The sequence below is a fragment of the Macaca thibetana genome, chromosome 3 (genome assembly GCF_024542745.1).
Source record: "Macaca thibetana thibetana isolate TM-01 chromosome 3, ASM2454274v1, whole genome shotgun sequence".
NCBI lineage: Eukaryota > Metazoa > Chordata > Mammalia > Primates > Cercopithecidae > Macaca > Macaca thibetana.
Window position 1 is genome coordinate 86,996,773 of NC_065580.1, and position 21,054 is coordinate 87,017,826.

The 21,054-nt window shown below is 38.3% G+C and overlaps 1 protein-coding gene across 4 annotated transcripts in view; it reads right to left on the reverse strand.

Moving 5' to 3' along the window:
• The window catches only part of CRPPA (CDP-L-ribitol pyrophosphorylase A), a 328,621-nt gene that overhangs the window by 302,827 nt on the left and 4,740 nt on the right, over positions 1–21,054 (reverse strand). For all 4 annotated transcript variants that reach the window (XM_050785380.1, XM_050785382.1, XM_050785381.1 and 1 more), the window contains exon 2: positions 10,150–10,426. In XM_050785380.1, the coding sequence (XP_050641337.1) occupies positions 10,150–10,426 (277 nt within the window). The remainder of the gene's footprint in view (positions 1–10,149; positions 10,427–21,054) is intronic.

A 21,054-nucleotide genomic window follows, 5' to 3' on the forward strand; every position in this document is an offset into this window, starting at 1 on the left:
GGAATTATAAGATTGAATATTTAACATTTTTAATCATAAAATACTTCCAATCTCCTTCTGACAAACAAATTGAACTGATACAATTTGCCCAATATATAAATAGAGGTATCTTAGAAAAATCTCTATTCATATTACTGTAATACACCACTAAAAGTGGATATGCAGCAAAAAAGAATAGAGAGGCCTTTGTTTTACATGCTACCTATAAATTCCTAAGATTTCAATAGTACCATTTACCCTAATTATGACATGATTGGGAATATACTAGCATGTTAAACATTATTTCATGTTAAACCATAGATACACTCATCTGTCTTTGACCTACCCTTTCCCCAACTTCCTTTGAAGGTAATTCATAGAGCATAAACACAGAAGTGGGTAATTTGAAATCATTAAAGCAAAGCAAAGCTTTTTCACATAGTAGTTCTTTAGCATCAAAAATAGATCAAGTTTCACCTCATTCCCATAGCACTCCAGAGAATAAGTCAGTCCTTGCTCCAGGCAATTTACCCTTTGTCGAAATAAACCTGGATTTCTTCACGAATCAGAACTCACTGCTTTCTCACAAGTAAAACTTCTTTAGATCTAGGATTTAAACCAGTATCAAAGTTTCTCTAGGAGACAATGCTACGGTATCCAATAAGCCAGGAAAAAAACATTGTGTGATTCCCATGCAGAAACCAGGAAAAACCATTATCTTACCCTCACACATGAATAAACTGACCAGAAGTATATTGATCACAATAGACAAGTACAAGTCATTGTTACCCATGGTGAATCCTACTTAATATCACATTTCCAAACGCAGAGTTCAAAAATCTACCAACTGATCAGGGAAATGAAAATCAAAACCACAATGTGATAACACCTTACTCCTGTAAGAATGACCAAACCCAAAACCTCAAAAAAAACAGATGTTGGTGTGGATGTGGTAAAAACAGAATGCTTCTACACTGCCAATGAGAAAGTAAAGTAGCATAACCACTACGGAAAACGGTGTGGTGAGGAGACTCCTTAAAAAACTTAAAGTCAAACTAACATTCGATCCAGCTATCCCACTACTGGGTATCTAGTCTGAGAAAAAGAAGTCATTATATGAAAACGATACTTGCACATGCACATACGTAGCAGCACAACTTACAACTGCAAAAATATGGAACCAGCCCAGATACCCACCAGTCAATGAGTGCATACAGAAAACTGTGATGTATGATGGAATACATATGTATGACACACACGTGACAAAACATGTGACATACGTATGAAGACATGTGTAACATGCCTGTAACTGAAGACATGTGGCACATGTGAGGGAATACATGCTATATGTGACAAACGTAACAGAAGACATGAGATGAGATTAAAAGCATGTGTGATGTGACAAAAACGTGTATGACACGTGAAAAAAGACAAATGTGATGTGTAATTAAATGACATGACACGAAAGACATGTGTGACACTGGTGACACATGTGACACATTACTGAACTGGAACACATGCAAAACGAGTGCTATAAGAAATGTGCACCACATGGGACACATGTAAAAAACACGTGATGTGGAAGACATGTGTGAAATACATAGACACGTAACTGACATGTCAGAAACATGTCAGACACATTACCGACACATAACCAACACATGACTGACACGTTATCAAAATGTGATGGACGTGTGACACAACTGACATGTGATAAAAACATGTAACTGACATGTGCACGAAATAGGACCAACAGGAGACATGGAGACAAGCATGACACATGACATGTAACTAACACGTGAAAGACACGTGTGACATGACCAACACATAACACATGTGACAGTGACATGAATGGCACGTGTGACACGACAGACACGTGACATGTAACTCGTGGCTGACATGTAACAGACATGACTGACAACACGTGAACATGTGACATGAACACAATCAACATGACTGACAATCGAAATGTGACTAACACATGACCAATGTGACTGACAAGTGAGACACATGTGACAGGTGAAGTGTCTGACACATGACACGTGTGTAACACGTGACAAGTGTGTAAAAATACCTTACATGTACCTGACATGTTACTGTAAGACATGACCAACAGTGAAACAAGTGACTAACATAACTGACACGTGATACATGATCAACATATGGCCAACACGTTTGAGACACGTGACTGATGCAATTGACATGATTGGCACGTGACTAACATCACTGATGTGATCGGCACATAATTGGCATGTGCTTAACATGAGACTGATATGTAATACACAAACTATCAACACATGATCACATTGATCACAAATTATCAACACGTGACATATGACCAAAGCTTGATTAAAGCATGCCTGACACGTGACCAATACAACTGGCAGGTAATTCACACATGACTGACACGTTTGACATGTGATACGTGACTGAAACTACCACCTGACCAACACGTGACTGACATGTGATTGACACGATCATGTAATCAACACGTATGACACGTGACTGTGTGACCAGGGCATGATTGACACGTGACCAAATGACACACTACTGATATGACACGTGATTGACTGGCACGACGCATTGTGACACGTGAATGACGCAACTGACACATGATCCACACATGACCAACACGACACTTGAGTGATCAAGACTATCTACAAGTGATTGTCACGTGATCAAGTATGACACATGACTGACACATTGTTGACACGACCAACATGTGACAGGTGATTCACATGATTGGCACAATCAACACATGATCGTGTTTGACACGTGTATGAGGCAAGACCAGTGCTTCATTGACATATGATTGACACGCGACTGACACGATTGGCACGTGACCATCACACGTGATTGGCACGTGTCCAACATGACTCACACGTGATCGACATATGATCACCCAATCACGTGATTGACACAGACGTGACCAACATGATGCAATAGCATGATTGACATGTCACCAACACAACTGACATGTGATTAAAACATGACTGAAACATGACCAACAGTTTGGTGAAGTGACACGATTGACACCAGTGGCATGTGATCAACACATGGGTGAAACGTGACCGATGCTTAACCAATGACTGACATGTGACCAACATGTGTGACACGTGACTGACAAGACTGACACATGATTGACCTGACAAGACTGACATGTGACCAACATATTTGACATGACTGTCACAATTTATACTATTGAAATGCGTCCAACACATGACTGATACGTGATTGAGTCATAACTGACACGTGATCAAGTGAGCAGCACATGTGACACGTGACTGACCCATGACAAGGACATGACTGACATGTGACCAACACATGACTGACACGTGATTGACACGATTGACATGGGACCAACACGTTTGCTACAGGTGACAGGCAATTCACTATTGGCACATGACCAAAATGTGACTGACGTGATCATGTGATTGTGATATGTAACATGTAACTGATGTCTGATTGACACATGACATCACATGTGATTCACACGATTGACATGTGACACAAGACTGATGCAATTGACAGGACTGGCATGTGGTCAACATGCTACTGACATGAGATCAACATAATAGACATGTGATCAACATGTGACATGACCACGTGACCAGAGCATTGATACTTGACATGTGACTGACATGACATGAGAGTGACACATGATTGATATTTGTGACACAACTGACATGACTGAAATGATTGGCATGTGACCAACACATTTGTGACATGTAAGAAATGACTTACAAGATTAGCACACGCCCAACACGAGATGGATCCCAACACGTGATCATGATACATGGCCAATGCATTACCGGAAATTGACATGTGACCAACATGACACTTGACACATGACATATAACTGACATGCTTGTCACAAGTGACTGACAAGCAATTGACACGATTGTACGACTGATACGTGATCATCATGTGATCAACATGTGATGCATGACACCTGATTGACATGTGACAAACATGTGACTGACATGATTGACACATGGTTGACACATGATCACTATGTGATCAACATGTGTATAATGGGAGTGTTGTGGCCAACACGTAATGTGAGTGACATGGCTGACGTGATTGACAATCAACACATGACTGATGTGTTTGACACATGATTGACTCACAAATGACACAATTGGAAAGCAATGAATACATGACACGTGATTGATGTTATTGGCATGTGTCCAACATGTGACTGATGTAATTGACGTGATTGCATGTGTCCAATAGATGGCACACATGATCACGTGATCAACACGTGTGTGACACTTGACTGGAGCATGGCTGACACGTGACCCATGATTGCCACATGATTGCACATGATTGATGTGACTGACATATTTGTGACATGTCACTGACATGATTAGAACATGATACATCTCCAACACGTGACATGAGATTCACACAATCAACACATGACTGTCACATGAACACCTGTGTGACATGTGAATTGACATGACATGGAGCATGATTGACACTTAACCAACATGTGACTGACACATAATTGACAATTGGCATGTGACCAACATGTTTGTGTCACGTGACTGACCCGATGGACAGGATTGGCATGTGACAAACTGGTTACTGACACGTGATCAACTCGTGATCGTCATGTGATCAACATGTATGACACGTGACCAATGCCTGACACATGACCAACATGTATGACACCCAACACATGACTGACGTGATTGACGTGACTGACATGTCGACACGATTGACACATGACTGATGTTTGTGACACGTGATTGACATGATTGGCATGTGACCGACAGGATCACACGATCACGTCATGATTGACACGTGACTGACATGTGAGAAAACCAACTCGTGACACATTACACATTTGTGACACGTGACCAACACATGTGACATAGCACATGTCCAATATGTGTGATGGAAGACGTGGACACATGCTCAACACATTTCTGACCCATGCCTGACACATATGTGACATTTATAAAAGTTATATATTTGTAATTGCAGTTTTAATTACAAAGGATACAACTGCCAAATGAAGACACACAGGGTGAGGTCTGTGGGAATCCTAAACCTTTTATGCCTTGTCTCCCTGTACACCACCCTTCCAGCACAGCCCTGTGTTCAATAACCAGGTACTCTCCTGGACCAGGGTCCAGAGTTTGAGGTTTCATGCTAGAGGCATGACTAATTCAATCACTGGCCACCTGGTTGAACTCAATCTTCAACTCCCTTCCTGTCCCCAGAGGCTGAACTGGTTCAAAGCCTCTAATCACATTATTTCATCTTTCTAGTGACCAGCCCACTTCCTAAATCATGTCTTCTCATTAGCATAAGCTCAGGTATAATCCAAGGAACTCATAAACAACAGACTCTCCTGTTACTTCAAGAATCCCAAAGATTTAGAGTCTTCCTCCCAGGAACCTGGAATAAAGGGCAAATTCTTTATTATTCAACAGACTGAAATGCACATTTAACATGGGAATGAGGTAGTCACAGGTGACTTTGGAAAGAATGGTCAGAGGAAAAAGTAGCCAGACTGCTACGATTTATAACATAGATTAGGGGTATGGAAGGTGAGAAATGTGTAAGAAGTCGATCACCAACAAGAGCATAAAATGACTAGAGGTGCTGGAGTACAAAGCTGAGGTAAGAAGGATGTACAAGTAACTTAGAAAATGCCTTCTCCCACCAGGAGCAATACTTAGGAGGTTCCTTTGCTGATATGGTCTCATTTGAGTTATCCTATCGTTAGTGTTCTTAGAGTCAATGTAATATTTAACCTGTTGGTCCTTCTTAAAATTATTCTCACTTACCTTTGATTTCCCCACATTCCAATTTATTTTACCCTTTCCAACATTTCCCTTATAACAAAGTCTTCATTGCCACCTCTTTATCTGACTTAATTATGCAGAAATATACAAGTCATTCTGATTTAGAAAAGATTATGGACCTCTAATTTTGGTAATATGATAGACCAGGTATCTTGAAACACCTCTTTCACTAAAAAAAATAAATAGTATAGGAGAGAATTTTACAAACAGCCTTTTAAGAGTATGTCTGGACTCAACCAATCACCTAAGAGTAAAACAACCTGATAGCTAGAAATCAGAGAAATAAGATGGCAAAGATGCTTTCAGTTAAAAAGAGGCTTTAGTTTTAACAGATGAGAAGAATGAGGACTAAGACCTTGAGGGTGTGCTACTTGGTTATAACTGTAATTTCCACACTAAGACCCATAAAAGGGAAAGTCCCTCATTTAGGTAGTTGGGGCAAGGGAGGAGAGACAAGTGAAGGAAAACAGCAAGCAAAATTATCTTTGCTTGGGATCTCAAAGGGCAGGGACAGTTTTCCCTGAGAAGTTATAACAATAAAACTTGGCTTCATGTGAGTTTAGAGTTTCATTTAACATTACCACAGAATCTATAAAACTTCAAGCCAAGAATTAATGTAAAGTTGTTCCAAGTTAGTAAAGCCCTTGGGATCCCTGGCAGAAGGAATAAAAATCCATGCCTCAGAAACACACCCTTATCCCATGTTCACAGAACTCCTGATGATAAACTCTTGCCAAACATGGGCTTACAATCCAAATTATAAAACAAAGGAGGAAACAAATTATGAACAAAAGTAAACAGAAATGAAGAGTTAGTGAATTAAGCTACCAAGAAGTACTATTGGCTATAGTGTATAAAGTATTATGTTCAGAGCTTAAAAGGCAAAAGAAGATAAAAAACAGAAAGGAGATTAATCATACATTATAAGTTACAAAAATGGGACTCCAAATAATTTCAAAATGTTGGTTTTAAAAGTCCTTAAACAGGATATTAGACAGAGCTAAAAAAAATGAGAAATTGGAAACAAGTTACCTAGAATGCAGCATACAAAAACAGCAATATGAAAGAGAACTTAGGACACATGAAGACTGGATAAGAGTGTATCATACATACAGTATACATAAGGTGAGGGGAAAAGAGTTGTCAGGACCAGAAATGAGACAGAATCTATATGCCAATTAGATAATTATTCAGATTTTTCTAGAGTAAAAATATGAATTAACTTTCATAAAGGACAATAGATCCAAAGCAAGGGAAAAAGTCTATATAGACACATCAGAGAGACTAAACACATAGGAAAAATAAATTATCTCAAAAGCATTCAGAGAGAAAAGGCAAATTACTTTCAAAGGAATACAATTAGGTTGGTTAGACTTCCCAAAAGCAGCATAAAAGCCAGGAGTCAGTGACATAACCTAATTTCAAAATAGTGAGGGTGGGGGAAAGAATTGTAGACTTAGAATTTTATACCCAGAAAAACTATCATCATTAATGTAAGACAGATATAATCCTGATGGAATTTGGTCCCGACCTATGGAAGCCATCTTGCCTCCCGGTAGGGCCTGACAATGTAATATAGGCAAAAAGTAAAACTGGGTCCTTGTGACACTTTTGAGCTCTACAACCTTAATTGCCAGTCTTAATCGCGGACATCTGAGTCTCTTGAGGCAGTCTCTTTACCAGTTTAAGTTTCTTTAAGCAAAATAGAACATAAGTTAAAACAGAGTTATTGTTAGCATACATAACCCACCCCTCCCTAAAGATAATCACAGTGTAGCTTGTTCAGAAAATGTGTCTGAAAGGGACCTTTAGGTAGAACCTGAAAATTAATACCTGTGAAGAAAAATCATCAGTTAAGGAGTCTGTAGAAAACTAAGATAACAAAAGGCAATGAGTTAAAAGGAGGCGTGGAAAACAGTCTGAACACTGTGTGACTGTGTTTATGTTGTTATGATTGTAAGTCAGTACAGTGTGAGAGAACTGGCAGGACATAGTGCCTGTAGTTAACTGAGAATACTGGGACACTATCCTAATTGTTTTAAGAAAATTTAAAATAAACCAAAGAGGTTACAGGATGTCTGCAATGGACAACCACATGACTAATAGCACACTCTTCCAGATTAGCTGAATCTAGCCTTGGGCTCTTTTACAACTTTCAAAGTTGTAGATAACCAATAGCAATGCAAAACAATTCTTACCTATAAACATGCAAATAAATTATGTCTACTGGAGTTTCAATTGACTCTCCCATGAAAAAGTCAGTTTTCTATTTTAATTCACTTCAACATACCTTTTTACTTTGCATAAGTGTTTTTCCAGATTCAACTTCAAACCAGTTGTAACATCTGTCTGGTTCTCTCATTAATAAACTTGAAAAAATTATTAAACATGGATGTATATAAAACTCATGATTTTACCCTTTATGTTTTAACACCAACAAAAACAAGGCAATATTTCTAAAAGAAACCGTATATGAGGTTTACTTAAACAAGTTGTAACGTTTTGTTCTGAACCAGCTTCTTAATCTAACCAGAAAATTACAGATTTCATTGAAATATAATTTGTTTCATTTAAGATGCATTATGTGAGTAAACCTTACAAATTATATTCCAAGAAACAATCTAATAGATACTCCCTCAAATCTTCAAAAAGTAACTTCTATGTATTTTAATATGTTCTATTAAATCACATGTAAGACAATGATATCCTTAGAATATTAATTGGAACAAGATAAAAGGCTTCTTTTGTCTTTTAAGACATACTACCAGAAGAATCACTTTATGGACAATATCTCAGAAAAACTTTCTGCTTATTACTCAACAACAACAACAAAAAAATCACAAATGTGTGCAATTATTATAGTGAGTTTAAGTGAATTTTCCAGAAGGTAACCCAGGCAAAAAAAAAAAAAATTGTATAATATGCATTGGAATGAATGTTGGTCTACCAAATTGTATTGTCATCCCTAAGAACTTTTCCAAATGCGCAAAATTTACTCAAATTCTTAAGTTGAAAATGCTTTGCTTCTTTATGCCTTCTCACCACCCTTGCAACTGATTACCTTGCCTCTACCATAATTGAGCTGTCTGGAGAAGAGGAAGGAGTCAAGGGGGAAGGCACAAGAGCCAGGGGAAAGTTTTGTGGTCATTAATGGTTCCTGGAACACAAGTTTCACTACCTTAAATACCATTTATCCTTTTGTTTAAAGGCAAATCAAAATATTTCATTTGGTCTATGAAATTCTTATACAGTTTTAAATTTAAGGTGAAATTCATGTTGCAGAAGGAAGAGATGAAGTTAGGGAAAATTTCCTATGGCAATTCAAATACACATGTGTTATTGAAGTTACAGACTGTGTTTCCTAAATAGGTTTTAAAGAGGAGAAAAAAAAAAAAAAAAAAAACTTCTGGGCACCCAGATGACTAGGAAGGCTTGCCTCCTGTTGGTCTATAATCTTAAAGGAAACTATTACATAGATGTTATAATTCATCTTAAAATAATACCCTTTAAGCACTTAGTATTAATACCCTTTAAAGCACTTAGTATTCTAATAGTTAACATAATTTCAAATCCTAAAATAATCTTACAAGTATTAGTTTCTATATTTTCACAGGTCGGGAAAATGGACTCAGAAAGTTAAAAACACGATATCACTAGTAAATAAAAAGACAGATTTGGGCCTAGGTCTGTCCAACTTCATAGCCTATTTCTATTATACAATACCATGGTTTGGCAATAAATTTCACTAAGTCTCCAATTCAGACTGCAAACAAGTTTAGTATCTATTATCATATTTACGTAATTTTACTTGGTAATAGAAGGGAAAAAATAAACATGCTCCAAAGGTTACAATAGGTCTTTTGCTATCCTGTGTTTATTTTGGTGAAACAAATGGAAACAATTGTCATCTCAAGATGATTTACTCTAAGGGCTATGAAAATCTTATATAGTATATACTAGAAAACAAACCACTTCTGAAACTTTAACACAAAATTGAGTACAATGGACCACATTATACATATCCTATACTTCTGAGAGATTTCTCAGGTATTTTTAATATAACTGTCTTTTAATTTTCATTAAAGTTTCATTCATATCTATAACTGTAATAACTTTAATACATTCTTCTCCAAATACTTCATATCACATTATGGTAGATAACTATAGCAAAAGATATGTTCCAGAACAGTCTCAATCTATAAAGTTCCTACAACCAATCACCATAACATCTTTAGGTCATCATGCACATTTTAAATAATTTGACATTTAAACAGAATTGAATCAAAATTCAGCAAATGAACCACACTACAGTGTTTGTCCCTTCTATCTAGTCTCAAGTAAAAAGACTTACCCCGTGTTCCTTAGCAGCTGTGACAACTTTAAGGAGGACATCTTCCTCAACAAATGGTCTCACTGCATCATGGATAATCACTACTTCTGGCTTAGAGAGTTTAGAGTTGAGCTGATCTTCTGCCAGTGCTTTCAGTCCACTGAAAATTGACCTGTGGCGGGTCACTCCAGCTTCGACCAGTGAGATGCGTTTATGCTGATACTTCTGAATAATACTTTTCATGACTTCCATGTTCTCTCCAGTTACTGCCACAACAATGTCCTTTATCCAACATACTCTAAAAGGAAAGTATGTGTATAATTCATAAGTTAATTCTTAGACAACTAAAGTAACAGAAAATTGAATCACTAATATTGGTATATTTACATAGGGAGATTAAAAGCTGCAAGTGAATAAATCAGTTTTATGTATTTTTATTAGGTCCAGTAAAGAGGCTGATGAAAAAGAATCAGTGAGTGTTTAACACTATAGCTCTAGACAGTGTTTCATATTATGTAGAATATCCTATATGACACAGTATATGTATATAGTATATAGTACTATCAGATGTCATTTTTTTAATTTGAATAATTAGAATATCAGATTGTATGAAAAATAGCCTATAGTAGGAATATGCTTTTAAATTTTTCCAAATACTTTTCCCTTCAATGAAACAATTCAAAGCACTTTTGAGATCCAAAAGTTGACTGTCTCTTTCAAGAATTCCACCGAGATGGCAGCCAACCACTTGAATACCAACAAAGCTGGAAAACTTAGCTAACACAAGCCTTGCTAAATATGTACCTTAAATGGGACCATCATAATTAATATTGTAGCAATAAGGTTTAAGTAAAATGGAAAAGCTTACAATTCATAAAATATGACTGTTCTATTGAGTCATATGTAAAACATAAAGCCATGTTTCTCTTCTAAAACATGCTCAAGACAGAGTCTCACTCTGTGCCCCATGCTGGAGTACAGCGGCACCATCTCAGTTCACTGCAACCTCCGCCTCCTGGGTTCAAACGATGCTCGTGCCCCACCTCCCAAGTAACTGGGATTACAGGCACCTGCCACCATGCCCAGCTAATGTTTGTATTTTTTTTTTAGTAGAGACAGGGTTTCACAATGTTGCCCAGGCTAGCCTTGAACTCCTGACCTCAGGTGACCCACCCACCTTGGCCTCCCAAAGTGTTGGGATTACAGGTGTGAGTCACTGGGCCCAGCCTGTAAAACATTTTCTTAAAGAAGGACCTACTGACATACTAGACTGCAAGTAGTCCACATTACTGAGTTGCTGCTGCATTCGAGTCTGGTAGACTTGTCTGGAACACCAGTGCAAATGGAGGCAAGTGTCACTGTAGACTCAACATACCACAGCCCAAAAGCCCAGACCAAGACAACTATCTCTGACCCATGATATCAATTCTGAATAAAGAATTAATTTTTAATTCTTAGCCTATGAGATCCTATACCTTTCATGCTAAAACAGTTAAGTCTTTAGAATCTTTTTAAAGACATGGAAGGGCCTGAATATTACTGCAGAAAGATGACCTTTACTGAGAAATGAAAGTGAACATTGGCTGCTTCACTCAGTAACGTCTCCTACCTCTTGTTATTGAACAGACCCTTTCCACAACCCAAAACCCCATTCTGCCTGTAGCTAAAACAAGACTACCTTGAACAAAACCAAGAGCTACTTTAGAGGTGACACTGCCTTTTCATTTGAAGCCCATTTCTTTAATAAATTTTATTGAGCACCAATACATTATCAGCATCAGCTGGGCACGGTGGCTCATGCCTGTAATCCCAGCACTTTGGGAGGCTGAGGCAGGTGGATCACTTGAGATCAGGAGTTTGAGACCAGCCTGGCCAACATGGTGAAACCCGTCTCTACCAAAAAAACAAAAAATTACCTGGGTGTGGTGGCACACAACTGTGATCCCAGCTACTCGAGAGGCTGAGACAGGGGAATCACTTGAACCCAGGAGGTGGAAGTTGAAATGAGCCAAGATTGTGCCACTGTACTCTAGCCTGGGCAACAGAGCAGGACTCTGTCTTAAAAAAAAAAAAAAAAAAAAAAAAAAAACTTATCAAGGATACAATAGAAATAAACCCTCAGAACTTACAGACACAAAACAAGAACACCAATCAACAATTGCAAGCCATGATCATCACAATGAAGAAGTCCACATTCAGGACAACAAGTAGGCTGAGCAGCTAAACAGTCTGGAGGAGGCTTTGGGGGCGTTCTACAAGGAAAGGGAGTTTGCATTGAGACACAAGGGATGGGTGGCAGGTAAGCAGGCAAAGGGGCTAGGAGAGAGGGAGAGAGGACTGGTCCAAGTAAAGGCCACGGCAAGGTCCTCATGGGCTGAGAGGAAGCGGAGCTGGAGTTCCCCGAACAAGGAGAAGGCCCCATGCAGAGCCTGGAGACCCAGGCAGGAGGTGGGCAGAATCCTAGGGGTTTTAAAAACTTTAATCCTAAAAAGAGGATAGGCAGCCATAGAAAAGCTTTAAGCAGGTGAGTACACTCAGGCCAAAAACCAATACTCACTCATCACATTCTAATAGCAGTTTTTGGTAAACAGAATAATGAACCCAGAAAGATGTGCACTTCCTTACTCATGAAACCTGTGACTACGTTACCTTAAATGGCAAACAGGACTTAGCAGAGGTGATAAAGGATTTTGAAACAGGGAGATGGTCCTGAATTATCTAGGTGGATCTAATGTAATCACAAGAGTCCTTATAAAGGAAAGGAGGTCACAGGAGAGTCACTGGAGAAGATGTGATGACAGAAACAGATGTTAGACTATTGCAGGGCCCCAACCCAAAGAGCATGAGTGGCTTCTAGAATTTTGTTTTTTGAAACAGAGTCTCTGTCACCCAGGCTGGAGTGCAGTGGCACAATCTTGGCTCACTGCAACCTCTGACTCCCAGGTTCAACGAATTCTCCTGCCTCAGCCTCCCAAGTAACTGGGATTACAGGCACCTGCCACCACACCTGGCTAAGTTTTGTATTTTCAGTCGAGATGAGGTTTCACCATACTGGCCAGGTTGGTCTCTAACTCCTGACCTCAGGTGATCCACCCACCTCAACCTCCCAAAGTGCTGGGATTATAGGAGTGAGCCCCATCCATGGCCAGCCTCTAGAATTTAGAGAAAGGCAAGGAAATGGATACTACCCCAAATCTTCCAGAAGGAATGCAGTTTTGCCAACACCTTGACACAGCACAGTGAAACTAAATTGAGACTTCTGACCTCCAAAATTTTAAGAGAATGTGGTTTTAAGCCGTTCAGTTTGTGGTAATTTTTATAGCAGCAATAGGAATCACAAGAGCATAAAGTTTACTCTGACTGCAGGGAGGAGAAAGGATTCAGCAAAGAGAGAAAGGATGCAGAGAGACCAGTTAGGAGGTGGCTGCTGTAATCTGGGCGATGCAATGATGGTCACTTAGGTACCAGGTGGAGCTGGTATATGGCGTTTTAGAGATAGTCTATTCTAGAGGTAACCATCTACATGAGTCAGGAAGAAAAAGTAGCAAAATAAGACAAGTATCACATAATAATAGGCAATATAAATTAAGCACTATGTCTTAAACATTTTTTATATTTTAACGCTTGTAATCTTTACAATACCTCTACACAATCTCTCATACAAGAGACAAAAAGATCAGAATATACAAAGGCATTACTTTTTTCTATACTACCATCTTATTCTAAAAAAAAAATGAAGCAGTAAGAAATTTTTACCATTTTTCAAAATAATACATCATTTCATTTTATTTCCTCTTCTAGAATTAGGCTCCATCATAGAGACAATGTCTGCTTTGTCCATTGCCTTACACCTAGCTCCTAGTGGGTGCTCAGTACATTATTTGTTGAAAATGACTCTAGTCTGTCTCATCTACCGGGGGCAGTATAACATCTTACAACACAGCATAGTCTCAAGGATTATGAAAACAAAGGAGGCTCTCATTACCCCGACTAGCTACAAATATATAAATAAATCTAAGAATGAAAACAGCATTCCCTATGCACTGTGATTTTGTTGATTGTTTTGTTTCTAGGTATTTGACTCTCTGCTCCTATTTCTAGGTCCTAAGGCCCCTCGAGAGCTGAGATTACTTTCATGTTTCACACACCTTGGGAGGATTTTAATCACAATCAAAAATAATTCAATTCAGAACTCCAAAGAACAATCTGTAGTAATCTATACAGGCAATGGAAGTGATTCTGGAATAAGACTAAACATGGGTTGTTCTTTGTTTTGTAGTCCATTTCCTAGGCCTTTCATTGCAAATTTAGCAATTGCAGAACTTACACTGCACTCACAGTTTCAAATTAAAGTTACTAGCAAGTGGTGAGCGACAGTTCTTCAATCCCTCTTCAACGTGAGATTTCCCAAGGTTCTGGCTCCACTGCCACAGCTGTGACCCAGACGGTCATCTCTACCATAATTTACTGCACTAGCCCCTTAGTTGTTCCCTCTTACGCTTCTTATCCCAATACAATCCATTCTCACCACTTCTAGATGATCTTTCTCAAGCACAAATCTGAGGTCATCCCCTGCTGGCTCTTGGGCAAGACTCTTCAAGACCTGACCTCAGCCTACTTCATGCACATCACTTGGTCTCTTCCCTGCCCTCTTACTGTCACACCCAGTGCTCCCTGAAGGGAAGGCAATCTCTCACACTCAGGTATTTGCATGCACTGCTTACCTGGCCTCTCAACACTGTCCCCATCCCTCTCTCTTCCCTAACTGCCCCACCTCCCTGCCGGCCCTGCCCGAGTCCTACTTACTCATCAGTTCTCAGTTCAGGGATGGCTCCCTCCAGGAAGCTTTCCCTGACTGCCATTCTGCATACAACATCCCCGCTTCTCAGTTTGCAGACTGCTTATACACATAGAGTCTTAAGGACTATACTGCACTCTGTTTATAACTTTATCTTCCTCACTAGGCTGCCAACTCATAGAAAGCAAAAACTATGTCCCAGAACTTACCACATACTCAACTTTCAGTAACATAGTAGAAATAACACCTAAAACATATGGAATGTTTGCTAGGTACCAGGCAATCAATATGTAGACTATTTCGCCTGCAATATCTCAATATCCATATCAGCTCTATAAAGCACATTATCATCATCTCAGCTTTACACATGAGGACACAGGCAGTAACCTGCCCATAATCACACAGCTCAGAGACTAAGGGACCAAGCTGTGACCTCCAGTCTGACTTTGGAGCCTATAACTTTAGCCTCTGTAAATAATGCATCAACACTGTCTCTGAGAGGAAGGTGGAAAATCCAGGAGAGAAAAAATCATTTTGGATCATTGTGTCTACAGCACTTCATTTATATTAAGGTTGAAACACATAACATTCCTGCTTTTATAATCAAAAGCGTTCAAGTTTCTTAAAATTTCTTGTAACTCAAGCAGAAGTAGGCATTCTTTCTTGTGTTCATTTAGTCATTCAACAAACATCAATTAAGTATCAAACATTTGCCAGGCACTATACTAGATACTGGTGAATCAGTAATGAACAAAGACTGACAGAATTCCTAACTTCTCAACCACGTGTCAGTAAGTATCTGTTAAATAAATAGGAGAATGCTTGAATAATTAGGCATAAAAACTGCTCTTAGATTTACAGAAAGCTACTAAAAGCATTTCATACATACTTCAGCTGTTTATTAGTGTGACATGTTCCCTTTTTAATATAGGAGTTATAAGTACGTATTCAACTAAATCAGTAGTATTTTTAAAGGAAAGATTACAACTTGTCCTCTATTCGCCTGTTACTTTTCATAGTATATTCTACCAGAAAAAAATGGTTAAACTTTTAAAGAAATCAGGTTGCTGCTTTTTAAAGAAAATTTACATTGACTTAAAATGTTAAAATATGATGAAGAATTAAGAGGAAGATAGGATAATACTTGACATAAAGTAATCACTCAAATATCTATTCAATGAATTAACTCCCAATTTTACTAGATTGCCTTAAAACTCAAATTCTCTGTTCCATCAGAGAGAAAACAGCCAAAGTAGATGTAAATAATTACAAACAGACTCTTATGGCCTTACACTATTTCAAACAATTGTATGAGACTCCAAACAGAAAATGGCATTTTAAACCAATATTTCTCAAACTGCCGATTTCGGGTCCCATTAGAGTGTCATAAAATCAGTTTATAGTAAGTTTTAGACCAACATTGTTGGGTAAATGAAATGGAAATAGAACAGAAAAATTAAAATGCATAGCACAGAGATAGGTTGTTTTCAAGAATTTTCTTTCAAATGTGTGTGAGTGTATAAGTAAATATGTGTTTGTCACTGAGCCATGAGGCAAAAATGTAATTCTTGTAACAGGTCACAAAAAAAGTTTGGAAAACACTGTTTTAGAACACTCTTCAGAGATAGCAGGCTTATAAAGCTATTTTGGTCAGCAACCAAGCATACACCTGGTACTTGCAAGTCTTTTTAAGTACTGTTTGTATTTCTAAGGATTTATTCACATTCTTTTCTAGTTATAGAATTAAAAGTCTTTTACAGTATTAAAATTTAATAATGTAAAATCATGGGACTGAAAAAGACCTTAAGTACCTCACACAGTGCCTACCGATCAAATATTTGCTGAATAAAGAGATCTAGTTTACCTCTTAACTGAGGACAAGTCCACACCAAACCCTCAGCAGCCTAATTCTGTCAAGTTCTCCTGAATATTTCCTTTCTAGCACATTCCATAGGCAAATAGGAACCTAGCCTTAAGCTTTATTACACCTACAGACATTGAGGAAGAAACATAATAACTCAAAAGTTATTTTCTCTTGGAATAACAAATATTGCTTACAGGAATACTCGGCCCAGACAGTTTTTAACAGATCAGTTGGGAACAGAACATTTTAACAAATGCTTTATGAAACAGATGGGAAAGATCAGTCCCTGTTAACACCTCTGAAAGCCCTCTCATCCAGTCTGCAGAGTTTGGCTGCAAGGGGACAGTGGCAGCTGCTGCTCATTTCCATGGCAGCCTTCATGGAAACTTGGCCTCTGGATTGTACTGTGGACATAATTCATAGATCTCTATGTCTCCATACCGACCCTGACGTGACGTTTTAGCAGCAAAATATTGAATTGGCATGATGGGGCTGGCTCTTGGATTACCTTTGCAATGTCAAGCCTTCCTACTATGGCCCATGAAGGCTGCCAGTTGTCAGGCCTCAGCCTACCTGCCTTAGTCTTATCACTTATTTTTAAGGTGTTCCATGGGGTCTTTTGGAAATGTGAAACTGACCTCTAATCATCTGATCTATACAAAACACAAGTCCCATGACTCAGACTTGACCGTTTTATTAAGGAAGCCTTGAGACAAAATTTTAAGTCAAATTCATCTAACCACGCAACTAAAAGCATTCCTTTCTCATTCTGAACCTCTAATACAGTTAATCACTAAGAGCTATCAACACTAGCACCTAAATATTTCTGTCTTCTCTACTCCATTCCTGTTATCTCAGCCTAATTCAAGTGATCAACATTGTTCATCTGGACTAACATTTATATCTTTACTTGTATATCTTGTTCAACAGAATTTGCTGTGGTTTTCCAAAATCTAGGACAGAATATGCAAAAGTACACAAGAAAACAAATTGAATAAATGAAGAAAAGTTTTTTTGAAAAACTAAGCTAATATACTGAAACACACACTATGGAATCTTAAACAATAATGAAACATAGACTTTCATTGATTTACAAACCCAATCTCAACCTGAAGATTTAGTTTCCATAATATAAACACATACAGATCTACAAAACATTTTTCTCCCCAAAATTTACCTGGAGTTGTCTGACTCAAGGAGACTAATTCACTCTAGCCAAACTGAAAAGATTCTGAAACATGAATCAGTGCCGATAGCTTAACACACAATGATACACACGACTATCATAAGGTCTAGAATACTTTCTAATCAGTGCAACAGCACATTTTCCTATAGATTTATAGGGGAGGCCAAGTCATAACAAACTTTGAAAGCATGAAACCATCTAAACGAAAAAGTTACCTTAAGCATTGTCCTCTATCTAAGAGTTCGAAAACCTCATGAACTATGAGGAAAGCCCTGCCAGACCTTGTTCAAATCCACTGTCAGGAATTCCCACCCCCTACCCAACTCATCACCAAGTCTGAATAAGCATGGCCGAAGTTTGCCTTTCTTACTCCCTTTCGTTGTAGTTGTCATCTTAGTCTATTTTTCAGCTATTTCAGGTTGACCACCCCCAACCCCAACACACACACACACACACACACACACACACACACACACACACACACACACCCCATGACGCTTTCCTTGTATATTTAAACCAGAAATTAGATTACTGGCAGGAATTTTTGCCTCCTACAACAGATCCAGGGAATACATTTTCTAAAACAGCAAAATCTAGATACATGAATTTATAAATTGTGAGTGAATGTTATGGTTTAATTGTCAGAGGGTTTATGCCCCTGCCAACACCACCACTGTCATCTGATTTCTTGGAGCAATATATCCTGATAGAAACTCAGGTCACAAAGCAATAGTTATCTAAGGGATTTGTACCCCTAATCTCAGTTTCTTGTTAGTAAAAGGTGAAAACTAAGATTCCCTTTAGTTTATAACCTGAGGTTCAATAATTATATTTCAGTTCAGTTAAAAAGCCAAAACAACTTTTGAAATCCTAGAAACATTTTTAATCAACTTCTGAAAGGGTCTAGTTCCCAGCATAAAGTAGAAATGAGTTGTTATGTGATCCTTCCTAGTAATATCCATATGCACAATTCTGGACTACCATTCTTTAAGATTGGAGTATATTAACCTATACACACATTCATATATACTAATACGTATGTCTATACATGTACATGATGGTTAATCATAATATACAAATATATCCACAAACAACATAATCTTGATATATTAAATACTTAGTTGTAAATCTCCATTTTCTCAGAGCCTTTAGCCAACAGGCCTCAGATACTGGTGGGTTCAGAGGTACTTTTTAATCTCATTTAATCTGATAAGTAGTTTTCTAAGCAGTTTCAATGGCACAAAGTAGAACTTGACTAAACTAAAAAAACTTTTCTGATTTTGTCAAAAAGAAAATGGACAAGCAATCTGAAGTTCCAGTCAATTCACAAAATGGATTTCTTTCAATGACTCCTCCAACTCCTTGATTTTAGAAGAATAACTACTTTAATATATGGCATATCTGAAATGTTGAAAACTTCCTTATCTACCTTAGGCACTAAGGATCTCATTGTATCAAAATGTAGTCTCTCTTAATTCCCCCACTGCCATAGAGCACCTAACTCACGTCATTAGCTGTGCTAATTCTCAGCCAGAGAATAAGCCTCAGTATCTGTTAAAGATCTGGGAGTTTTACTCTTCCTTTTCAAGGATTCAATCAGGTGTCCCCTTTTCAGTGTTCTACTCCACCTTCAGAGATACCCTGTGCCTCTGATGCCTATACTTTTTCAAGGTCGTATAACTTTAATCATCTTACTTCCTGAGAAGTTCTACCTGAACTGAAGTTCTACCTGAAGGCTTATGTTTTAGCTTTCCTGGGTTCATTAAATCTGATTAGGTTACCACCGTGCTGAGTTTATTAGTACTTCTTATCTGCTGCACTACCTCTCATTCTTTCTCGCTTCTGTAGGTATACATTTTTAGCTCCTTTAGGTGGGTCAAGGAAGTAGTGGAAACAAATGTATGTGTAAGTGGCAGTCTTTAACTAGAGGCAAGACTGGTCATGCTTCTTCACAATTCCCTATCCCAATTTAGGAATTTGGGGCCAAAGTTCAGAAGTTTCTCCCTTTTCTTTTGTAGTCCCCAATTAGATTTTGTTCAAAATTCCAAAAGACAAATCAACCCATAACTTATTTTCGACGGCAGTTTGAATTTCTTAGGTGAGATATTAAAAAAGTACTCACAATTTCTCAACCCTCTATTAGTGAGATAGCAAAAGTTTGGGCAAAGAAAATCCTTACTTATGAGGGACAAATAAAAAGAATTTTGAAGTCAAATTCAGGGCATCAATTTCAAACTATACTATAAGGCTACAGTAACCCAAACAGCACAGTACTGGTTCACAATAGACACAGCCCAATGGAACAGAACAGAGAACTCAGAAATAAAGTTGACAAAATAGGTAATTTTGGGGAAAAGGCCTCCCTATTCCATAAATGTTGGTAGGATAGCTGGCTAACCATATCCAGAGGAATAAAACTGGACCCCTACACCTCTCACCATACACAAAAATTAACTCGAGATAGATTAAAGATTTAAATGGAAGACCTCAAACTATAAGAATCCTAGAAGAAAACCTTGGAAACACCATTCTGGGGATCAGCCTTGGGAAAGAATTTCTAAGTACTCAAAAGCAACTGCAACAAAAACAAAAATTGACAACTGAAAGCAAATTAAACTAAACAGCTTCTGCACAGCAGCCAGGTGCGGTGACTCACACTTGTAATCCCAGCACTCTGGGAGGCCGAAGCAGGTGGGTCACCTGAGCTCAGGAGCACAAGACCAGCCTGACCAGCCTGGCCAACATGGCGAAACCTCATTACTACAAAACATACAAAAAAAATTATCTGGGCATGGTGGCACATGACTGTAGTCCCAGTTACTTGAGGGCCTGAAGTGGGAGGACTGCTTGAGCCCAGGAGGTTGAGGCTGCAGTGAGCTGAAATCCTGCCACTGCACTCCAGCCTGGGTAGCACAGTGAGACCCTATCTCCAAAAAAACAAAAGAGCTTCTGCATAGCAAAAGAAACTATCAGAGTCAACAGGCCTTTGCTTGAGAGTGCAAAAACTAATATCCAGAATCTATAAGGAACTTTAAACAATTGAACCAGCAAAAAACAAATACACACATTAAAAATGCA